Raw genomic sequence first — 17681 nt, forward strand, 5'->3', positions numbered from 1 at the left:
ATCAAATGTGGCATTTCCTGCCTAGGGGTGGTGTGTGCATGACTTGCATCATGGAGATAATTCCCATGGTAACCACAGGGGTGTGCATTACACATGTCCCTGACACCTCAGGGACAGGGAACAAATGGCAGGTAACTGTGAAAAGTGGAGGCACTGGCTTGTGCAAAAGGTGCTTTATTAGTTGGACTGATGTACCATGCTTAAAGGTGAACATATTGACTTGCTACCCAAAAAAGAAGGCTAAGCTGTGAGACCTGGTGGTTCTGGTGTCTCTTGCTCCTCCAGTCTGTCCTTCACAATGAGACCAGAGTAATCCTCCCAAATATTATTTTGTTGATGCCCTTATTTGCTTAAAAATTTTACATCTGAGTAAAGTATAAACCTCTCAGCTGACCATTTGAGACTCCCCTGCTCCTCTCTGCACACCTTTTCCAGCCTCACCTGTTATTGTCTGATGGGTGTTACCTGTGGCTCAGCTATGCTTTATTCCCCTCCATCTCCTCCTTAGGGTGTATCATGCTGAAAAGTGAAAGGTCAACCACAAAATTCACTGTGTCCCTCATGATATGTAACACAAAAATGTGTGTGTCTACAGATTTCTCTCTCTGAGCAGCTGCTGGCTTTTGAATAACCTATGAACCACTCCGTTCTTACATCTGGCCTTTGGAACTAATATTGTCTTTTCTGATTTCAGTCTCATTCCCAAATGATAGAGTTAGGCCCAGAGAAATGTCTAGGGATATGGCCTGTGAGAGGTGAGACTATGACTGCCCATTACAAATTCTTTATTCTTGCCATTTTTCTAGGTAAAAAATGACTGAGTATTGACAATTCCATATGTTTCAACCTAATTCTACATAAAATACTATGTGGCTGTGGCATACAGCTTTATGGGGCTATCCTGGCCTGGGGGGCTGTAGGTTATAGAGGGACTTTGCTCATTGTTTTCTGGATCAGCGCTAGATGAATTTCTTTTCACATTTACTTCTGGAAATTTTCAAACATGCACAGAGAGAGAGAAAGCAAAATGAACCCCCTGTACCAAATTTTCCATGTCTCCTTGATGGACCTTTGGCATGGGTTTGACTTGTCTGTGGACCCTCTTGCCTTCATTTTCCCCACTTGTTTCTTTGTTGTTTCGTTAAGAGAGATTTTCTTCCCTTTAATTCAGAAACAATACACGCTCATAGAAAAAATACTGTCAAAATGCTGAAAATAAAAATGCCCATAATCTCCTGTTTAGACACAACTACCTCAATTCTCCTTCTGGACCATTCTTTACATACACTTATATTCATATGTTGTTATTTTTAAGGGACACTATACATGCTATGTTGACACTTCCCTTCACTTTTATCAGTGACATATTATCTCCAACATTATGTTTAACTTCTCTGCTTTGGCCAGCTCTCCCTCCATGTACCTTTTCCAAGCTTCTGCTCTCTCTCTATGCTTTCCAGAACCCTCCACCGAAGTCCTGGTTGGGCTCTGCTGCCCAAATTATAGTCAGCCCTCCATATCCGCGGGTTCTAAATCTTTACATTCAACCAACCACTGATTGAAAATATTTGAAAAAAAATGTTCCATTTTTTGCTGATGTGTACTATGTGGTATGACAGACTTTTTTTTTCACATTATTCCCTAAACAATGTAGTATAACAACTATTTACACAGCATTTACATTGCATTAGGTATTATAAATAATCTAGAGATGATTTAAAGTGTACGGGAAGATGCGTGTAGGTTAAATGCAAATATGACACTATTTTATATAAGAGACTTGAGCTTCCTCGATTTTGTTATCTATGGGGGTTGGAGGGAAGTCCTGGACCACCCTGTTGGATACCAAGGGACGACTGTACCTACTTTTCCTTGGTCCCAAATAAAGCCTCTGTGGCCTCAAACCTAGTGGACCTTGTTCAGTGGCTGGAGAAAAGTGGTTGGACTACATTGATTAACTACACTTTGTGAATAATTAATTGACTTAATTTTTACAGGAGTGTTGGCATTCGAGAAGAGATTGTCACTTAACCCATTTCACCTTTTATTTGTAGGATTTCAGACAGAATGACAAACAAAGTAAGAATTGTCAGGCAGTGGGGAGAGTAAGCCTGGCTTGGGTCAGTGTTGAGTCATTTTGGCACCTGGTGTGGAATAGTGCTTTTGGAATTAGATGACCTAGGTTCTTTCAGATCCTGGCTCCACTAGTTACAGGTTTGGTGACTGTGGGCAATATTAGCTTAATGGTTTGTTAAGTTGAATATGAATGGTGGGCACTATGAAGTTCAGCCATCATGTTGGATTGTGTGCCTACCTGTCTGTGCCAGTGAGAAGCCACATTACCTGTAGGATATAGATTTTAGAAAAACATTACATGTCTTTATAACTGAGGCTGTGACTAGATGCAGAGATGTGCCTGGGTGGATTTTCAGACTTTCTGCCTCTGTCCTCACTTGATGAAATTGACTGTTTTTCCCCATGAAAGTAGTAGCCTCTGAGACAAACAGTTAAGCCTTCTCCTGGTCCCACACTCCTCCCATGGAGCTCATCACCTTGTCGGCCACCTCGCCCTGACACACTGCTTCCTGGGGATAGGACTGTGGGTTTATGCATTCCCTTAAATTCTGGCTGTGTTGAGTACAGGTGTGAGAGGAGTGAATTTTGTCCCTCACTGCTTGGGATTGGGGTCAGACACATGTATACCCTGGGGGGCTTTTAAAGAGTCCAGATTCTCACACCACATTTCCCCCGAGGCAGATGGACTTCTGCTGCCTAGTGAGGACACGTGGGTGTGAGCTGACCCTAGTTTCAACTCTAAACCTTGGCCATTGTTTTTGTAATTTTATTCTCTCCTCCCGACTCCCATACTTTTGGTTCAGTTCTGTCATTTCTTACCTCCTTTGACAACGGCATGCCTACTTCTTGGGTCTTCATCTTTAGTGTCTACCAGTCCTGTCTACACTCTTTTTTATTATTTTATTTTATTTTTATTTTTATTTTATATTTTATTTTATTTTATTTATTTTATTTATTTATTTTATTTTATTTTATTATTTTATTTTATTTTTTTTTTATTTTATTATTTAATTTAATTTAATTTAATTTAATTTATTTTTTTAATCTTCACCTGAGGATATTTTTTCCATTGCCTTTTCAGAGAGACCGAAACGGGGAGAGAGAGAAAAACATCAATGTGAGACAGACACATCGAATGGTTGCCTCCTGCACATGCCCGGACCAGGGCTGGGATCCAGCCTGCAGCTGAGGTACGTGCCCTTGGCTGGAATCAAACCTGGGACCCTTCAGTCCACAGGCTGACGCTCTAACCACTGAGCAAAACCAGCCAGGGCTACACTCTTTTTAAAAAATTTAAGTTCTTGCACCTGGGCCCCCTAACATCTGGGGGGAAGTGGAGATCCGGCTTTGAAAACACTTCCTTCAACACAGGTTTTTTTCCTTGCCTTGAGTCTCTTCCTCTCTATAATGGCCAGTGTCCTAGAATGTCCTTTTTTGGACACCATCCTGCCACCTGGTTGCAGATCACTCAGTCACAAAGATTCTGCTTCCTTCCTTGTTAAAGTTATATGAGCTCTAGAGCCCTCCGGGTGCCTTAGGGCAGCCACCCACAGGCTGCACGTCCTCCATATGGTTGGCCAGCTGCTCCTGCTGTAGGCAGCTAAAATGACTTAGTTAGCCCACTCATTAGTGGGGTCCCATAAGGCTGGCACCTGAGCAAAGACCTGCTTTTGTTAGCCTGGTGAGATGTAGACCACAGTGTACATCCTGTTGGAATGATAGATTTTACTCTAGCTGGTTTCCACAAGGTGCCTGGTGAAAGGTGACTGGGGCCTGGGCCCTTCTAAAAGATCATTCATTTCAAGGAAAAGCCAGAGTTATGACTAGTAAAATGTCAATATTAAGATTTTGTTCAAAGGATGACATTCATGAACTTAATATATATCTATAACAGCCTATGTCAGACTCTTTCAGGCCATTAATCTGGATTTTTTCAGTCGTGGAACTATCATTAAATATGATTTAAAAATTATACCATTCACACCTGCCCACTTTTATCCGGAAACCTTCAAAATAGAACATAGAAAAGCCTTTATCTCTAAAATCCTGACCATTGATTGCTGAATTTAATCCTATTGTTATTATATAGTAATTACTAGGAAAAAAACTTGAAGTTAGAATTTATGTGGGAAAGGAACAGATTTTCTTAGCTTTTCTAGGAGGATCCCATCCAAAGTGAATGTTCTTTTAATGATAAATGAGCAGGGAGTACAGTGGATCGGGGACTCTTGCTGTTGCAAGATTTCTATCAAAACCTCAAATAAGAGTAGGCGTCAGCTACTGTACACATTCCTCCTCACGAGAAAGGATGACCTGATTTCCAGCTCATGCTTTCAGAACCTTCTAGCAACTTTGTGCATGTCCCCTGCCAGCAGGAGTCTGTGTTAGCTTGGCAATGCTGGGGTTGGACCGTGGGCTTCATCTGTACGGAGAACTTTCGTGCAGGCTTTCTGCTGACTGAACCTCCAGCTTTGAAGTACCAGCACAAATGTCAGTGGTGGCATGACATGCATGGAAAACTGACACATGATGCCACTTGGGGGACATGGTTTTGCATTACTTCCAAGGAGACAGAAAGGCTTTCTTAAAAACAAAGCCAGGACAGTGAATATCTCACTTTCTCCTACCCTGGAGGTAGAAATGAACACCTAACCCGAGACGGTTGCGTCCTTCTGATGATCATCTCTGCACCTCTCAACAGCACTCGGTTGCCTTTTTGTTCCAGTGTCTTTCAAAGAAATTGAGTTTGCCCTTTCTGCAGGTAGCAAGCAGTACTTGCAGAGGAACCAAGGCAAGAATAACGGGAAGTTGATCTCCTGTGAGGTTCCTGCCCTGCCTGCCCCCACTTGGTGCACAGAACACTTTGCCCCAGCGCTCCTATCAGGGAGCAGTGGGCCAGGCACTGATCCTGAGGAGACTGGGCCTCTGTGTTTCCTGTGAACTGTGTTGCATCTGTGCAGTCAGTTTGTAATCTCAGAATTGTCTTTTCATGTGATGTTTGAAAACCAATTATCTATATCTAATTTATAGAATCCAATAACCTGCCCCCTTCTTTTGAAAATGGTGCTGGGCCCCCCATTATTAATAAGTGGGTTCTGTGAGTGAGTTTCTACTGGTGGGAGCCCTCCCCAGGCTGGCAGCACACAAGCACACGTTGCTGTGCACGCACAATGGGTCATTTCTGCCTACAGTGAGGTCACTGGGCTTCCATTTGCCTTCTCTCCTAAGAAGTCTCAGAAATCAGTTCCTGATGAATCTGGGCTTCAGTGTGCCCCTTTCTAAGAATCCCAGTGTGCTCACTCTTCTGCTTTGGGCAGCAGCACACTTTTGAGAAGGGAGTGTGAACTGGACCGGCCCTTCTGGAGCCCAGGACAGAAGTTTTGTCTTTCAGAGGAAGGCAGATGACTCATTTAGCCTTCTGGGTCCTTAGTTCACTTTACTCTATGAGGCCTAGCAAGGAGAATGCTACTTAATTACATCATTTTTGTCTTGCACTTGGCTTTTATTGTTTTGGGAAGAGAATCTGCTTATTATTAACCAAAAACCACATCTCCTAACCAACTTAAAGCAATGCAAGATAATGAGTGTTCACACTCCACTTCCCTTTAAAATTCCTATATACTTAAAATACTGCCCTTCCCACCAAAAATGATGTTGAGAAGCTATTTTGCTGTGATTTTTCACACATACCCTAGCAGAGCCGAGGGGTGTGTTGAAATGTGCAACTTCCCTTTTAACATGTTATTCAGACAGTAGTTTCTAATGACATTGTTGCGATTCACAACTTGTTGGAATAAATCCTCTAAGGAAGAAAAGTAAAGGCAGTCCCTGGGCTCTCTGGGACAATGCTTGGGCCTTCCCCTCACCCTGGTGTTTCATGCAGGTCCTCACACACCTGCTCCCCCTGATGCCACTCTTGTCTTGAGAGGATTCTGTCTGGGTAACCTGCTTCCCCCAGAATCTGCCTCTGACCTGAGAACTTTCAGGAACAGGCCGGTGTGGTGCTGAAGACAGCTAAGGAAGCCATTGACCTCTGTGCTGTCCCTCTCTTGTTCTGGTCACCTGCCCTCTTTTGCTCTTATCAAACCCTTGTTGCTGATTTTCCTGCTGCACAAATACATCATCTCTCCTCATTTCCTCCCCATTTCCTCCCCATCTACGACACAAAGAGATCATTTTCTTCCCACCTGTAAAGCCAGAGCCCTAGATGAGAACTTGAGCCACTGTGTCATTAGAGCTTCGTGACCTTGTGTGACACTTGGCTCTTGTAGTTACTTTTTCTCATCTGTGTAATAAGGGGGCCATATCGGATGATTTTTATTCCCCATTGTACTAGAAACTGGTGAAATGCAGAAAGGACCACCCCTATTTCTCCATAACCCAGAGCTAGCCAGTGACATGACCCACGCAGAGGGCCCTGTCATTCCAGGAGCATGTGGCAGACAGGCAAGTCTGGGTGGTTCTGACTTTGCTGCTCTGTGATCTCCATTTAGACTGTTTTGTTTTCCAATGACTTTGTTGCAGCAAAGTTAGGTCAGTAGGTATCAACTGATGACAAAGAAGAAAAATCGGTGATATTCTTTGTATTTCGGTAGGCAAAAATGATGATGGTTTTTGCCTTCATATCTACACTTGTGGTTTTTTTTTTTAATAAACTATTTTAGAACAGTTTTAGATTTGTAGAAAAATTGTGAAGATATTCCAGAGAGTTTCCATATACCCCATGCCCAGTTTCCTGTTATTAATATCCTACATTGGTATGGTATGTTATAATTAATGAACTGGTATTGATACAAATAAAGGCCATACTTTATTCAGATTTTCTTAAGTTTTTCCTAATGTCTTTTTTCCCATTCAGGATTCCACATGACATTTAGTTGTAATGCCTCCTCAGGCCCCTCTAGCCTGTGACAAGTTCTTGGACTTCCCTTGTTTTGAGGAGTGTTGGTCAGGTGTTTTGGAGAATGCGCCTTGTCTGTGATTGGTCTGGTATTTTTCTCATGATGAGACTGGGACTATGGGTTTGGGTATGAAGATCACAGCAGTGAAGTGACCTTCTTGTCACATACCATCAACATGACTGTCACTGTTGATGATGACCATTAGTTTCTCCATTGTAAAGTGACTCTTCTCCCCTTTCCAGACTGTCCTCTTTGGAAGGATGTCACTGTGGGCAGCCCACACTTCAGGGTGGGGAGTTTTATCCCACCTCCTTGAAGGTGGGGGCTGGCCCATCCTGGTCAAGGACTCACAGCAGTGCCCCTGGAATAACCCAAGTAGGCAGGGTTGGCCCGTGTGTTACAGAAGAGTCATTTAAATGCTGTCCTGGTATCCTGGGCCTCAGTGGGTGTGTCCCATGCGAGGGATGGGTGACGTGAGCCACACGTGACCATGTGCTCTTTCAGTACGTGCTCAGGAGTATGTTGTACACATCAGGCTAACATTTGGGTCCAGGAAAAAACCCTAACATCTAATAATTCAACATTTTTCTGCTCTGGACCACCTGTGTTAAGAGTGGGAACAGCTTGGTCCTTGCCCCCAGGATTCCAGAAAGATCTAAAAAGCATCGCTATTTCTAGTCGGCGCCTCTGAGTTGAAAAATTCAAATGTGGTTTGGTTTGCCTTCCCTGACATACACTTAGAGTAACATCTTGTTTTTCCTGATAAATTACATGATTGTCAAGGGCAGGAACAGCGTCACCAATGTGTGTTTCCCGTACTCCATAGTTCCTGCCCATACAGCGTTTCAGTTGGGAACTGAAAGAAATGTAGGTGTTCAGAGACCTCAGGTAAAGTCAGCTGGTGTACTGGCCCCGGGTGTGTCTGCGCTCAGGTGAGGCTTCAGGCTGGAGAGGTCCTAGGTGTGTGTTCTGGTTGGGGAATTCTGAGACTGAAATCATTTTAGCAACAAATGACAGTAAGGGACCCGGTCACTGTCTGTGTTGTGATTAGAGGGGTGAAAGGGTGCAAGGAGTGGCACTGGTGAAACACCCTTATTCTTTCTCTTCAGCAGATTTCATCAGCAGGATGGGATGCAAGGTGCTGCTCAACCTTGGTCAGCAGATGCTGAGGCGGAAGGTGGTGGATTGCAGCCGTGAGGACAGCCGGCTGTCCCGCTGCCTGAACACTTTTGACCTGGTGGCGCTGGGGGTGGGCAGCACGCTGGGTGCTGGTGTGTACATCCTGGCCGGAGCTGTGGCCCGTGAGAACTCGGGCCCCGCCATTGTCATCTCCTTCCTGATTGCCGCGCTGGCGTCCGTGCTGGCTGGCCTTTGTTACGGAGAGTTTGGTGCTCGTGTCCCCAAGACTGGCTCAGCCTACCTCTACAGCTACGTCACTGTTGGGGAGCTCTGGGCCTTCATCACAGGGTGGAACCTCATTCTCTCCTACATCATCGGTGAGTCCCGCTCTTCTGTTGTTCCCACCTCCCAACCGTGGGCGAATGCCCTGCTTTGCTCCCAAACAGACCAAGGCTGGCTTCTTCCCAGGAGCTCCCTCCTTGCCTGGCCGTTCCGTTTTCCCTTTTCTGGCAGGTGGAAGCAGCCTTACAGGCACCGCTGCCCCGCCGCTCTGTGCTCTGGGTGTTCACGGTCAAGTGTGTTGGGGCTTGGTAGGGACAAGCTGGGCCAACAAGAAGGTTGTTCCTATTAATACTGAGACTAGAACCAATGGGACATTTCCAATTAGTTAAAAAGGATTTAGTCTCTTTTAATTGTTTTGTTTTGTTTAACTACTAGAGTAAATTCATCATGGACGTAGAAAGATGGGGGATATAGAAAAGCAGGAAGAAGGAAGTAGAAATTACCCAGTCTGAGAACTGGGAGACATTCTCTCATTCATTCATTCTCTCAACATGTATTTATTGAGCACTTGCTCTGTGCAAGGCATTTTGCTAGATATTAGGGACACAATGGAGAAAAAACTCTCTGTTCATGAGAGTTTACTGTATAGATAGGGATTTAACCATTGTTCATATTTTTGTGAATTTAAATGCATGTTTTTGGCACAGTATGTCTCTTAACTTATAGGACAGACAATAGATAGTAAACATTTCTCACAGCGTTAAGCATGCTTCCATAGTAATATCCCTAATGGTTGCATACCATTGCATGTAGACAAACGCCTGAATAAAAGAATAGCCAAAGAATCTGAAAGACCAGTTCACAGTGGTAGAGATCCAAACGGCCATTAAACATTCCATTTGTATTTTATCAGACTTTCTGTAGTATTATCAAAAGAGAGTAAGATGTGGTGAGTTGAGCCATGTGAGTCCTGGGAATATCATGTGTGTGACCTGTTGGGACCGCAGGCCTGGCCTCGGGGGGGGGGGGGGGGGGGGGACTGCCACACACCCAGGCCTCCTTCCGTTTCAGCCCTGTGGTGTCTGCTCAGAGCTGGCCTGGCTTACTCTTCTAACTTCCAAAATAAAATTCGTAACTGATTTTCTCAGCCCAACACTGAAACTTGTGAGCACAAGTGCTCACACAATCTGAGATCTCTCAGTGGGAATGCAGCTATTTTAGACAGGCTGTTGTGTTTCCAGAGGATTTGCCTGGGCACAAAACAGGAGAGAGCGTGACGCCCAATACTTCCAGGCCACAGGTGACACTTCTTTGCCAGGGAACCACGAACCTGTGTGGGATCATGCATGTGTCATGTGCCACTGCAGGAACTTCTCAGCCTTAGCTGCTGGGGAGGGCAGTTTTTCTCAGCCCACATGGGGTTTTAAAGCCCTGACTCAGAGCTGGGGGTGGGGGAGGCCAGGCAGCCCCCCTTAGCCAGCAGCGTGGGGTTTGGAGCCTGGTCAGCAGTGAGCCAGCCTCTGGAGATAGGAGACCATGTTTCTTCAGTGGGTTGTGGCCTTGATGGACATATTTCATAATAGGCAAGCTGCTCAGCACAGAGAAATGTGGTTAAATTTTTGAGTTGTTGGAAAAATATGTAGCATGAAACCAGATAGCAAAATTGAGTCTCTGCAGATCACCCTGGCAAACTCCTGGGGGTGATCTAGACTGCATTCATCCACAAAGCCATGTTTGAGAAAGTAAAGGAAAATGCTGTATTGTGAATATTGGAATTTTATCAACATTCCATAAGGAACAGTGCTGGAAAAGTAGGGACTTTATTCAGATTAAGAGCGAGAGAAAGAAAGAGAGAGAACAGTCAGCTGCTGTTGGCATTGGGAGTGCTGCCTTCATTTGCCTTCCTCATGGCCAGAGTGCAGGAAGAATGAAGACAGCTTTGTCTGCTATCAGGTGCTTGGGGACCTGTGGGTGTGAGCCCAGGGTCAGGCACAGTGGCAGAGGTGAGGGTCAACTGTGTGCAATGTCTCCCTGGTCTCCTGTTGCTGGGAGAGCAGTGTTCACCAGGAGGGACTTGGAAAAGGAGCTTCTGAGAAAGGTTTACACTGCTCACTGCCAGCTGTGAGAGCATTGTACCATCAGTTTCATGGCTTGTCATCAATGTTTCTTTTGGTAATGAAATAAAATAGGTAGAATTGAATAAACACTATCTGAGTGCCTCTCAGGTGGCAAGGGTAACATTGTTTTTTAAAACTTTTATTAATAATTCAGTTATATATATGTTGACAAGGGTAACATGTTTAGTAAAACTTTTATTAATAATTTAGTTATATTGAAACACACGTATACATGTGTATATTGGGTGGTGGTGGAAAATGCATTTTTTTCCCCAGGCCCTAGAGGCTCCCTCGAGCTTTTCACTTCACCGTGAACACTGATTGACCTTCTTCTGAGTGTGCGTGCTGAGGTCTGGCTTCTGCTGCTGAATCTCATGCAGTGTCTGTGATCCCACATGGATGCTGTGAACGTCCAGGTTGATGACAAAGCTTTCTTTCACACTCCTCTAATGTATGTGTTTTGTGACAGGTACTTCAAGTGTGGCAAGAGCCTGGAGTGCAACGTTTGATGAGCTGATTGGCAAACCCATTGGGGAGTTCTCTCGGACACACATGGCTCTGAACGCCCCTGGAGTGCTGGCCACAAACCCAGACATCTTTGCTGTGATCATAATTCTCATCTTAACAGGTACAGCCACACAGTGAGAGAGCCATCAGGTCGGAGGGACGGGTCCAAGGTATAAGGCAGGCTCCCATTATGTTTTCTTCCTTTTCTCTTTCTCCCCCCCATCCCGCACCCCCAGTTTTCTTTTTGTAATTAATGCAAACATCTTTTTTGTCTTAATGGCTTCTGATAGATTCACATAGGGCTGGCCTATTTAATAGTTGCCAAGTTGTGTGTCATTAGCTAAAAGAACCTTAGGTGTTTATGTGACTGGAGTAAGATTTTGTTAGTACATCAGGCTTTTTGTGCACATGACCCGGGAATACACAGTTAACTTATGATGACTATTTGGGAAGGAAAGTTGGTGTTCATCAGACAGGTTAATGTGGAGGAACGAGGTCTGTCTGGAACATTAACAGGTGTCTGGGGTGCCAGAGACATCTCCGTTGGTTTTATACCTACTGGTAGTCAAAACACCCTTTAAGTAAATAAGTTTCAGGACAAAGTTATGGGTACAGAATTTTAAAATTCCTGATAGTGCTTGCCCACAGTTGATGGTAGCCTCTTCTTACTGACATTTATCTGTGTTTTAGCCACTAGGGTGAGAGTTTTGTTGACATAAACATTAAGCTGAAATGCAGATATATTAATTCTCTTTTGAGGTTAGAAAACCTCGCATGGGTTTTAAAAACAACCTGTCTAATTTTGTCCATTATGTATGCACAGGCCAGTCTCAGCAGTATTTGTGGTCCAGTGGCAGGAGCATGTATCAGAAATTAAATTTCCACTACTCAGATTTTCATAAACACAAGAAGGAAGGATGCGAAAGGAGAGACCAAGGAGTGTGGTGTCATGTTCCCTGTGATGAACTGCTCCATTCTCTCCTAACGCTTGCATTTCAGAATTCAATCTATTATGTAAGCCTTTTTTCTTATAAAATGTGTAAAAGACATACATGGCGGAGCAGTGATCTCAGATCATAAATTGTGGTCGTGTGTCCCCTGGGCACCTTTCATGCCTCTCTTCTCACTGGCAGTTTGCCACAGAACTCCCCAAGTGGCACATTTACCCCAAGGTGGCCCTGCACTGTTGTGCGGTTCCTGGGCATTTTTATCACTTGGTATGTTTTTAATGTGAGTTGACAAACTAGAGCTAGTCTGGCCTAGTGTTTACGTGGTGGTTCCACAACCACAGACACTTGTCATTTCTGATATTGCTAACATCCCCAAGTCAACCTGAATAATTTCCTGATATGAAAAACTCATTCTACCAAGAAGTTGAGCAAAGTGTCTCCTCCTTGGAGAAATTAAAATCCTGCTCCTGAGTGTGGTTCTCAGTAAAACACTTTAGTGAAGGGGAGGGTCTGGGAAGAGGCGCTCACTTCATCTCCTGGGGGGCTTGCTGCCCCCATCTCTGCATTCTCCTGGTGCCCCGGGTGGCGTCCTCAAGCATTGTTACACACCCCAGGGCTTTGGTTGTTTTGATCACTACTTCTAGAAAGATCATGAATTCAGCCCCATCCCCAGAGGTTCACAGAAGTCTTCAGAATTTGATGCCATGTGGATTCTTCTTAAGTCATCGCCCTCATCCGGGTCCCCAACCTGGGAAGGATTTGCCTGGTATGAGGTTAAAACTCAATGTTTCCTTTATATGCACATTTTCAGGACTTTTAACTCTTGGTGTGAAAGAGTCAGCCATGGTCAACAAAATATTCACTTGTATCAACGTTCTGGTCCTGGGCTTCATCATGGTGTCAGGATTTGTGAAAGGATCGCTTAAAAACTGGCAGTTCACAAGGGAATATTTGCACAACAACTCTGGTCACCTGTGCTCAAACAAGTGAGTTGCTTCTCTCTCCATCCCTTGGCATGTGGCAGTTTGTGTATTTGGGGGATGTAATTGGCTAGAACCATACGAGTCTTTTTTTTTTAAATAATGTGATTTGAATTTGAACATTTTATTAATTTTTTTTTGTAGTGATGTAGCTGAGGGTGTTTTATTGGTTTGAAATTTGTGTTAAGTTTTATTGCCCTCTATTAGACAGAACATAGTGTGAAAAAGGATGCCTCCTGGGGAAAACAGAGTGTTCCCTCTAAATCCAACATGTACACAGTTGAGGATCACTGTCAGACTCACTGAGTAATCCCTTTTTCTCATATTCTGTTTCACAACCTTCTGAGTTTTGTGATCAGAAAAGATTTTCTTTGCAATACCATGATGATACCACTTTATGTTGAAATATTTAATAAAATGGAAAAAGATATATGTGGAACTTTTATCAAAAATTTTTAGAATTAACTAAAGTATCAAAATGTGATTGTAATCTCTTTCTCCACACTTGACTGGGTTGCATCAGCCCTGAAAAGCCGTGGCCCCATCCCCCTGACGTGTCTTTGGCTCAGGATATGCATGGTTAGAGGCAGGTCATCGGCCAGCTGTCCACCCCCTGCCTTCTCAAGGCCTCGGAGTGAACCCTCACCAACAAACTCATATTATCTAGGACACAAAAGCCAAATAATTGTAATGTATCTTTTTGTCAGGTTTTCAGGTGAAACTTAGGGTTCCAGGATAGAGAACAAGGAGTGTGATTTTGCCTACGAGTCTATTTTAATTACTGCTAATGGTTAAACTGCTCAGATTAAGAGATTCTTCTAAACTGCGGTAGCTTTAAAATGATGTCTCACATCCTGAAATGAGCAGTTTAGTTGGCTGGCCTGTGAAGATGTACTTAGGCTTTCAGGGACCCAGGTCGCTCACCTGGTTGTTCCGTCATCTCTGAGGATGTTGTCCTTACCTACATGGTTAGAGCTGGGCTGTGGGTGCTGGCATGATCCAGCTGTCCCAGAAAGGGAGCAGGTGTGGAGCAGTGTGTTCCCAGAGCTTTTAAGGACAGATCCAAGAGACACACATCCTTTCTGCCCACATTCCCCTATGGAATCCAGTAGGTGGCCATAACTCGCTGCCAGAGAGGCTGAGACACTGGGGGTCTGAGTGGTCACACGTCAGCTTGATTGCTAGTTGCTAAGGGCCAGGTTCCCAGTTGTCTGATTAATGGACAAATGTTGATGTGTGACTAATTCACGACCAGAATGCAAACAGGAACTATTGAATTAAATACATAAAATTTCACTAACTCTAATATTATATGGTCAACAGTTCAAATAAGAAGAGCCTCTCTTTTGGGGACTAAACCCTACTACAGAGCAATGAGGATTTTTAAAATATCTTCCCAAGCATTCCTGAGTCACATTTATACCCAATTTCTTGGTACCCATTCACTTAAGGTGGGATAAAGCCAACTCTTATTTGCTTTGAAGAAACAGTTGACTTTGAAAGCCTTGGGCACCTGTCTTACTGGTTGCTATTTACAGGTCAGGAATTAAATGTTTCCTGGTTGTCAGTCAAGATTTAATTTTATTGTTTTTATGAAGAGGTGGTTCATGCCAGCTGATGGTATTTACTTTTTTTTTTTACCAGTTATAGATTTGTGTTTCTGACAATGGCCACACAGTCTTCCATGAAATTGTCTCTCTGAAGTACTAAAGCATTATTCAACGAAACCATGCAGCATGGAGGGGCTTCATCCTTAGTGGGCTGGGAGGCAGTTCCCAACCACACCATGCTATGTGCAGCTCCCCAGGGTGTCCGTGTTCTTTGTGATTCACAGAGCCCATGGGAGCAGCTGTAGCCAGCACCCAGGAGGCAGTGTGGACTGTGGACTGCACCTTGCTGACTCACCTGTCCCTGGGTTGCCATTTTTGTACCTGGGTTGGTGGTTCATTTCAGTCATACTTTAAGATGACAAACTTTCCTTTGAGTCTGGTGACAATTTTCCCCACATCTAGCACTTGTGCGTTTCTTGGGGTTTCCCCCACATTGCTATTGAACCACAGTAAGTCCCACAATTACAATCTTCATGCATCACATCTTGTGGCTCCATGGTAGCTTCTGGAACTGAGAAATGTAATTATCCCTGAGGAATCAGTAAAAGACTTAATCCCCATTAGAAAATAACTGGGTCCAAATTGTCTGTCTGTTTCATTAGCCAGCTGATAAATCCCACTGAAAGCAAATTTGCCAAAATGAGTTGCTAACCTAACCTCAGTGCACCAACGCTTATAGGGTTAGAATATTCTCTCATTACTGTTCTCATGTTGGGAGGGAAGTGGTCTGGGGGAGGGGGTCGTGGGGAGGTATGATAGTCCTCTGGGGCTCTGTGGTAAGTGACAGGGAGCCTGCAGCCATGCAGTCAGCACAAGGTGTGGCTGGCAGAGGAGGGCTGGAGCTACACTTCTCAGACAGAAGGAGTGGGGCTGCTCTTCAGGTGGCTGGGGCTTAAGATTACTTGGTGAGAGGCAGGGCCCAAGGTAGTTTGATGTCAGAGATGGCCACCCAGTTGGGTCTCGGCAGGGGCTGAGTGCCCACTGTTCAAGCTTAGACAGTGTTTACTTTAGAGTCACAGGTTTTGATCCGTTGGGACTATTTTCTAGATCTTCAAGGACTTCAGGATGCACAAAATGTGCTTGACTTTGAGTTCATTACTTCAGCAAACTGAGACCCACCCATGAGCCCAGCTGTGCTGGGTACCAGTCCCCACCCGAAGCATCCCAATTGTTTAACTTATGTCCATGGGTGCTTAGGAAGCATTTTTGTTGACTGAAACAGAGCACTTTTCAAACCTCAGTATCTTTGGAAATGCTTGTTTTGAGACCTGAGTTACTGGAAATATGGAGACTTCTTGCATTTTGTTCCTGAGTCTGGGGCCCTAGCACTGCCTGTCTCCATTTCTTTCAATACGGTTCTTGGGGAGAGGCTGCAGTTGTTGGTTTCTCCTTCTTTCCTGTGGCCACTCTGTCACAGTCCCTATATTCTATTCCACCCCCCACCCCAAAGTCTAGAAGATTCTTCTGGAAAATGCACCATTGTGCCCTGGGCCACAGCAAGGGGGAAGCCTCTTGTCCACAGTCTGACGCATTGGCTGGCAACAGCTGTCAGGATTAGTGGTCATAAATCAGGTAGTGACTGTTTGCAGTGGCTTGTCTTTCAGACTATGAAGTTGGTGGTGTGATCTTTGCTGTGGCTCTTATTTTTGTAGTGAAACGAAAGAAGGGGATCCTGGTATCGGTGGGTTCATGCCCTTTGAGTTCTCCGGTGTCCTGTCAGGAGCAGCAACCTGCTTCTATGCCTTCGTGGGCTTTGACTGCATTGCCACCACAGGTATGTCCACCCACTGTTGGGAGCCCATGTCCGGCTCCTCCTGCTCTCCCAGACAGGCCAGCCTGATTTTACCCATGGGTCACTATTTTCCTTCCTGTGGACATGTGCCGGTTGCTGAGCTTCCATACATGAGTAATGCGTAGGTTGCAGCTTCCTGATCTTTCCCGCCCTTATCACTTCCCCAAGTGGCAGTTCCTGACAGAAAACTGAATCCTGAGCGTGATTAACCATTTACTAGATGGGATGACAGCTGTGGCTACAGCCTGATTTCATATCTGTGCATCATCTGGGAGAAACGAGGCCATTAAAAATATTGTCATCCTGCGAATTGAATAGTCTAGGCGTCCTTGCGCCTCCCAAATCTCCCTGCCAAAAGAAACAAGTCTTTTCCTTGGCAGAACCATGATGTAAAGGCCAGAACACCACCTGGAGCCTAGGAGTCATCTGGTCTGTGTTGCAGAGAGCTACCCCCTATCTTCAGAGCCCAGGAGACCCTGGTCCCCACAGGGCCCCGTACTATGGGAGGCATTTTTGGTGGTGCAGACTCCCTGGACATGGAAAGGCCTGGGGCCTCGTGGTTTGTGGTGCGCCCCTCACTGTCTTACCCTCTTGGTTGCTTCTAGGTGAAGAAGTTAAGAATCCCCAGAAGGCCATCCCCGTGGGCATCGTTGCTTCCCTCCTGATTTGCTTCATTGCCTATTTTGGGGTGTCGGCTGCCCTCACACTCATGATGCCGTACTTCTGCCTTGACAAGGATAGTCCCCTGCCTGAGGCCTTCAAGCACGTGGGCTGGGAAGGCGCCAAGTATGCAGTGGCCATTGGCTCCCTATGTGCTCTGTCTACTAGGTGAGGATTCTCAAATTCTCTGGATGACATCGGGTTAGTGGGCCAGGTGAAGCTGGACACATAGGTTTGCTGTTAAAATTACTCTTTTCCCTAGAAGTGGAACCAGTGCCTCAGCTCTGATTCTCTGGTTTCTCCCTTGTTGCTATTAATCACCCAAGTGTCATTTGTGTTACTGATCTTGAAGAACCTGAGGCCCACTTTGTAACATTATCTGCTCAGCAAGGGACTGGCTTCTGTCCCGACTTTGGCCACTGGACCAGGCCACCTCTTTGAACACCACATTTTAGCCTTAGTTTGGCTGTAAAGTGGAGGCAACCTTGAAAAATCCCCCTTAATGGGGGGGATTTTGTCCCTTATATTTCCTACAAGCCCATATGAACAGTAACTATTTGGTGAACATCAATTTACCACAGAGACATCCTCATGAATGCTGAGATGCTTTTATTTTTGTTTGATTCAGCTGGAAATAACTATAGGAATAAATATAAAATACCCCTTCCAGAAAAACGATGACTAGGT

At 44.8% G+C, this 17681-nt stretch overlaps 1 protein-coding gene across 3 annotated transcripts in view; it reads left to right on the forward strand.

The window, feature by feature from the left end:
* Positions 1-17681, forward strand: part of SLC7A1 (solute carrier family 7 member 1) — a 62503-nt gene that overhangs the window by 34884 nt on the left and 9938 nt on the right. For 2 of the 3 annotated variants that reach the window (XM_087814430.1, XM_087814431.1), the window contains 5 exons: positions 8087-8473; positions 10965-11123; positions 12764-12938; positions 16195-16316; positions 16940-17162. In XM_087814430.1, coding sequence (XP_087670556.1) covers positions 8104-8473; positions 10965-11123; positions 12764-12938; positions 16195-16316; positions 16940-17162 — 1049 coding nt within the window. In that variant the 5' untranslated portion in view covers positions 8087-8103. The remainder of the gene's footprint in view (positions 1-8086; positions 8474-10964; positions 11124-12763; positions 12939-16194; positions 16317-16939; positions 17163-17681) is intronic. The other variant, XM_087814429.1, reaches the window with a different exon arrangement.

The sequence above is a fragment of the Miniopterus natalensis genome, chromosome 2 (assembly GCF_054644295.1).
Source record: "Miniopterus natalensis isolate mMinNat1 chromosome 2, mMinNat1.hap1, whole genome shotgun sequence".
NCBI lineage: Eukaryota > Metazoa > Chordata > Mammalia > Chiroptera > Miniopteridae > Miniopterus > Miniopterus natalensis.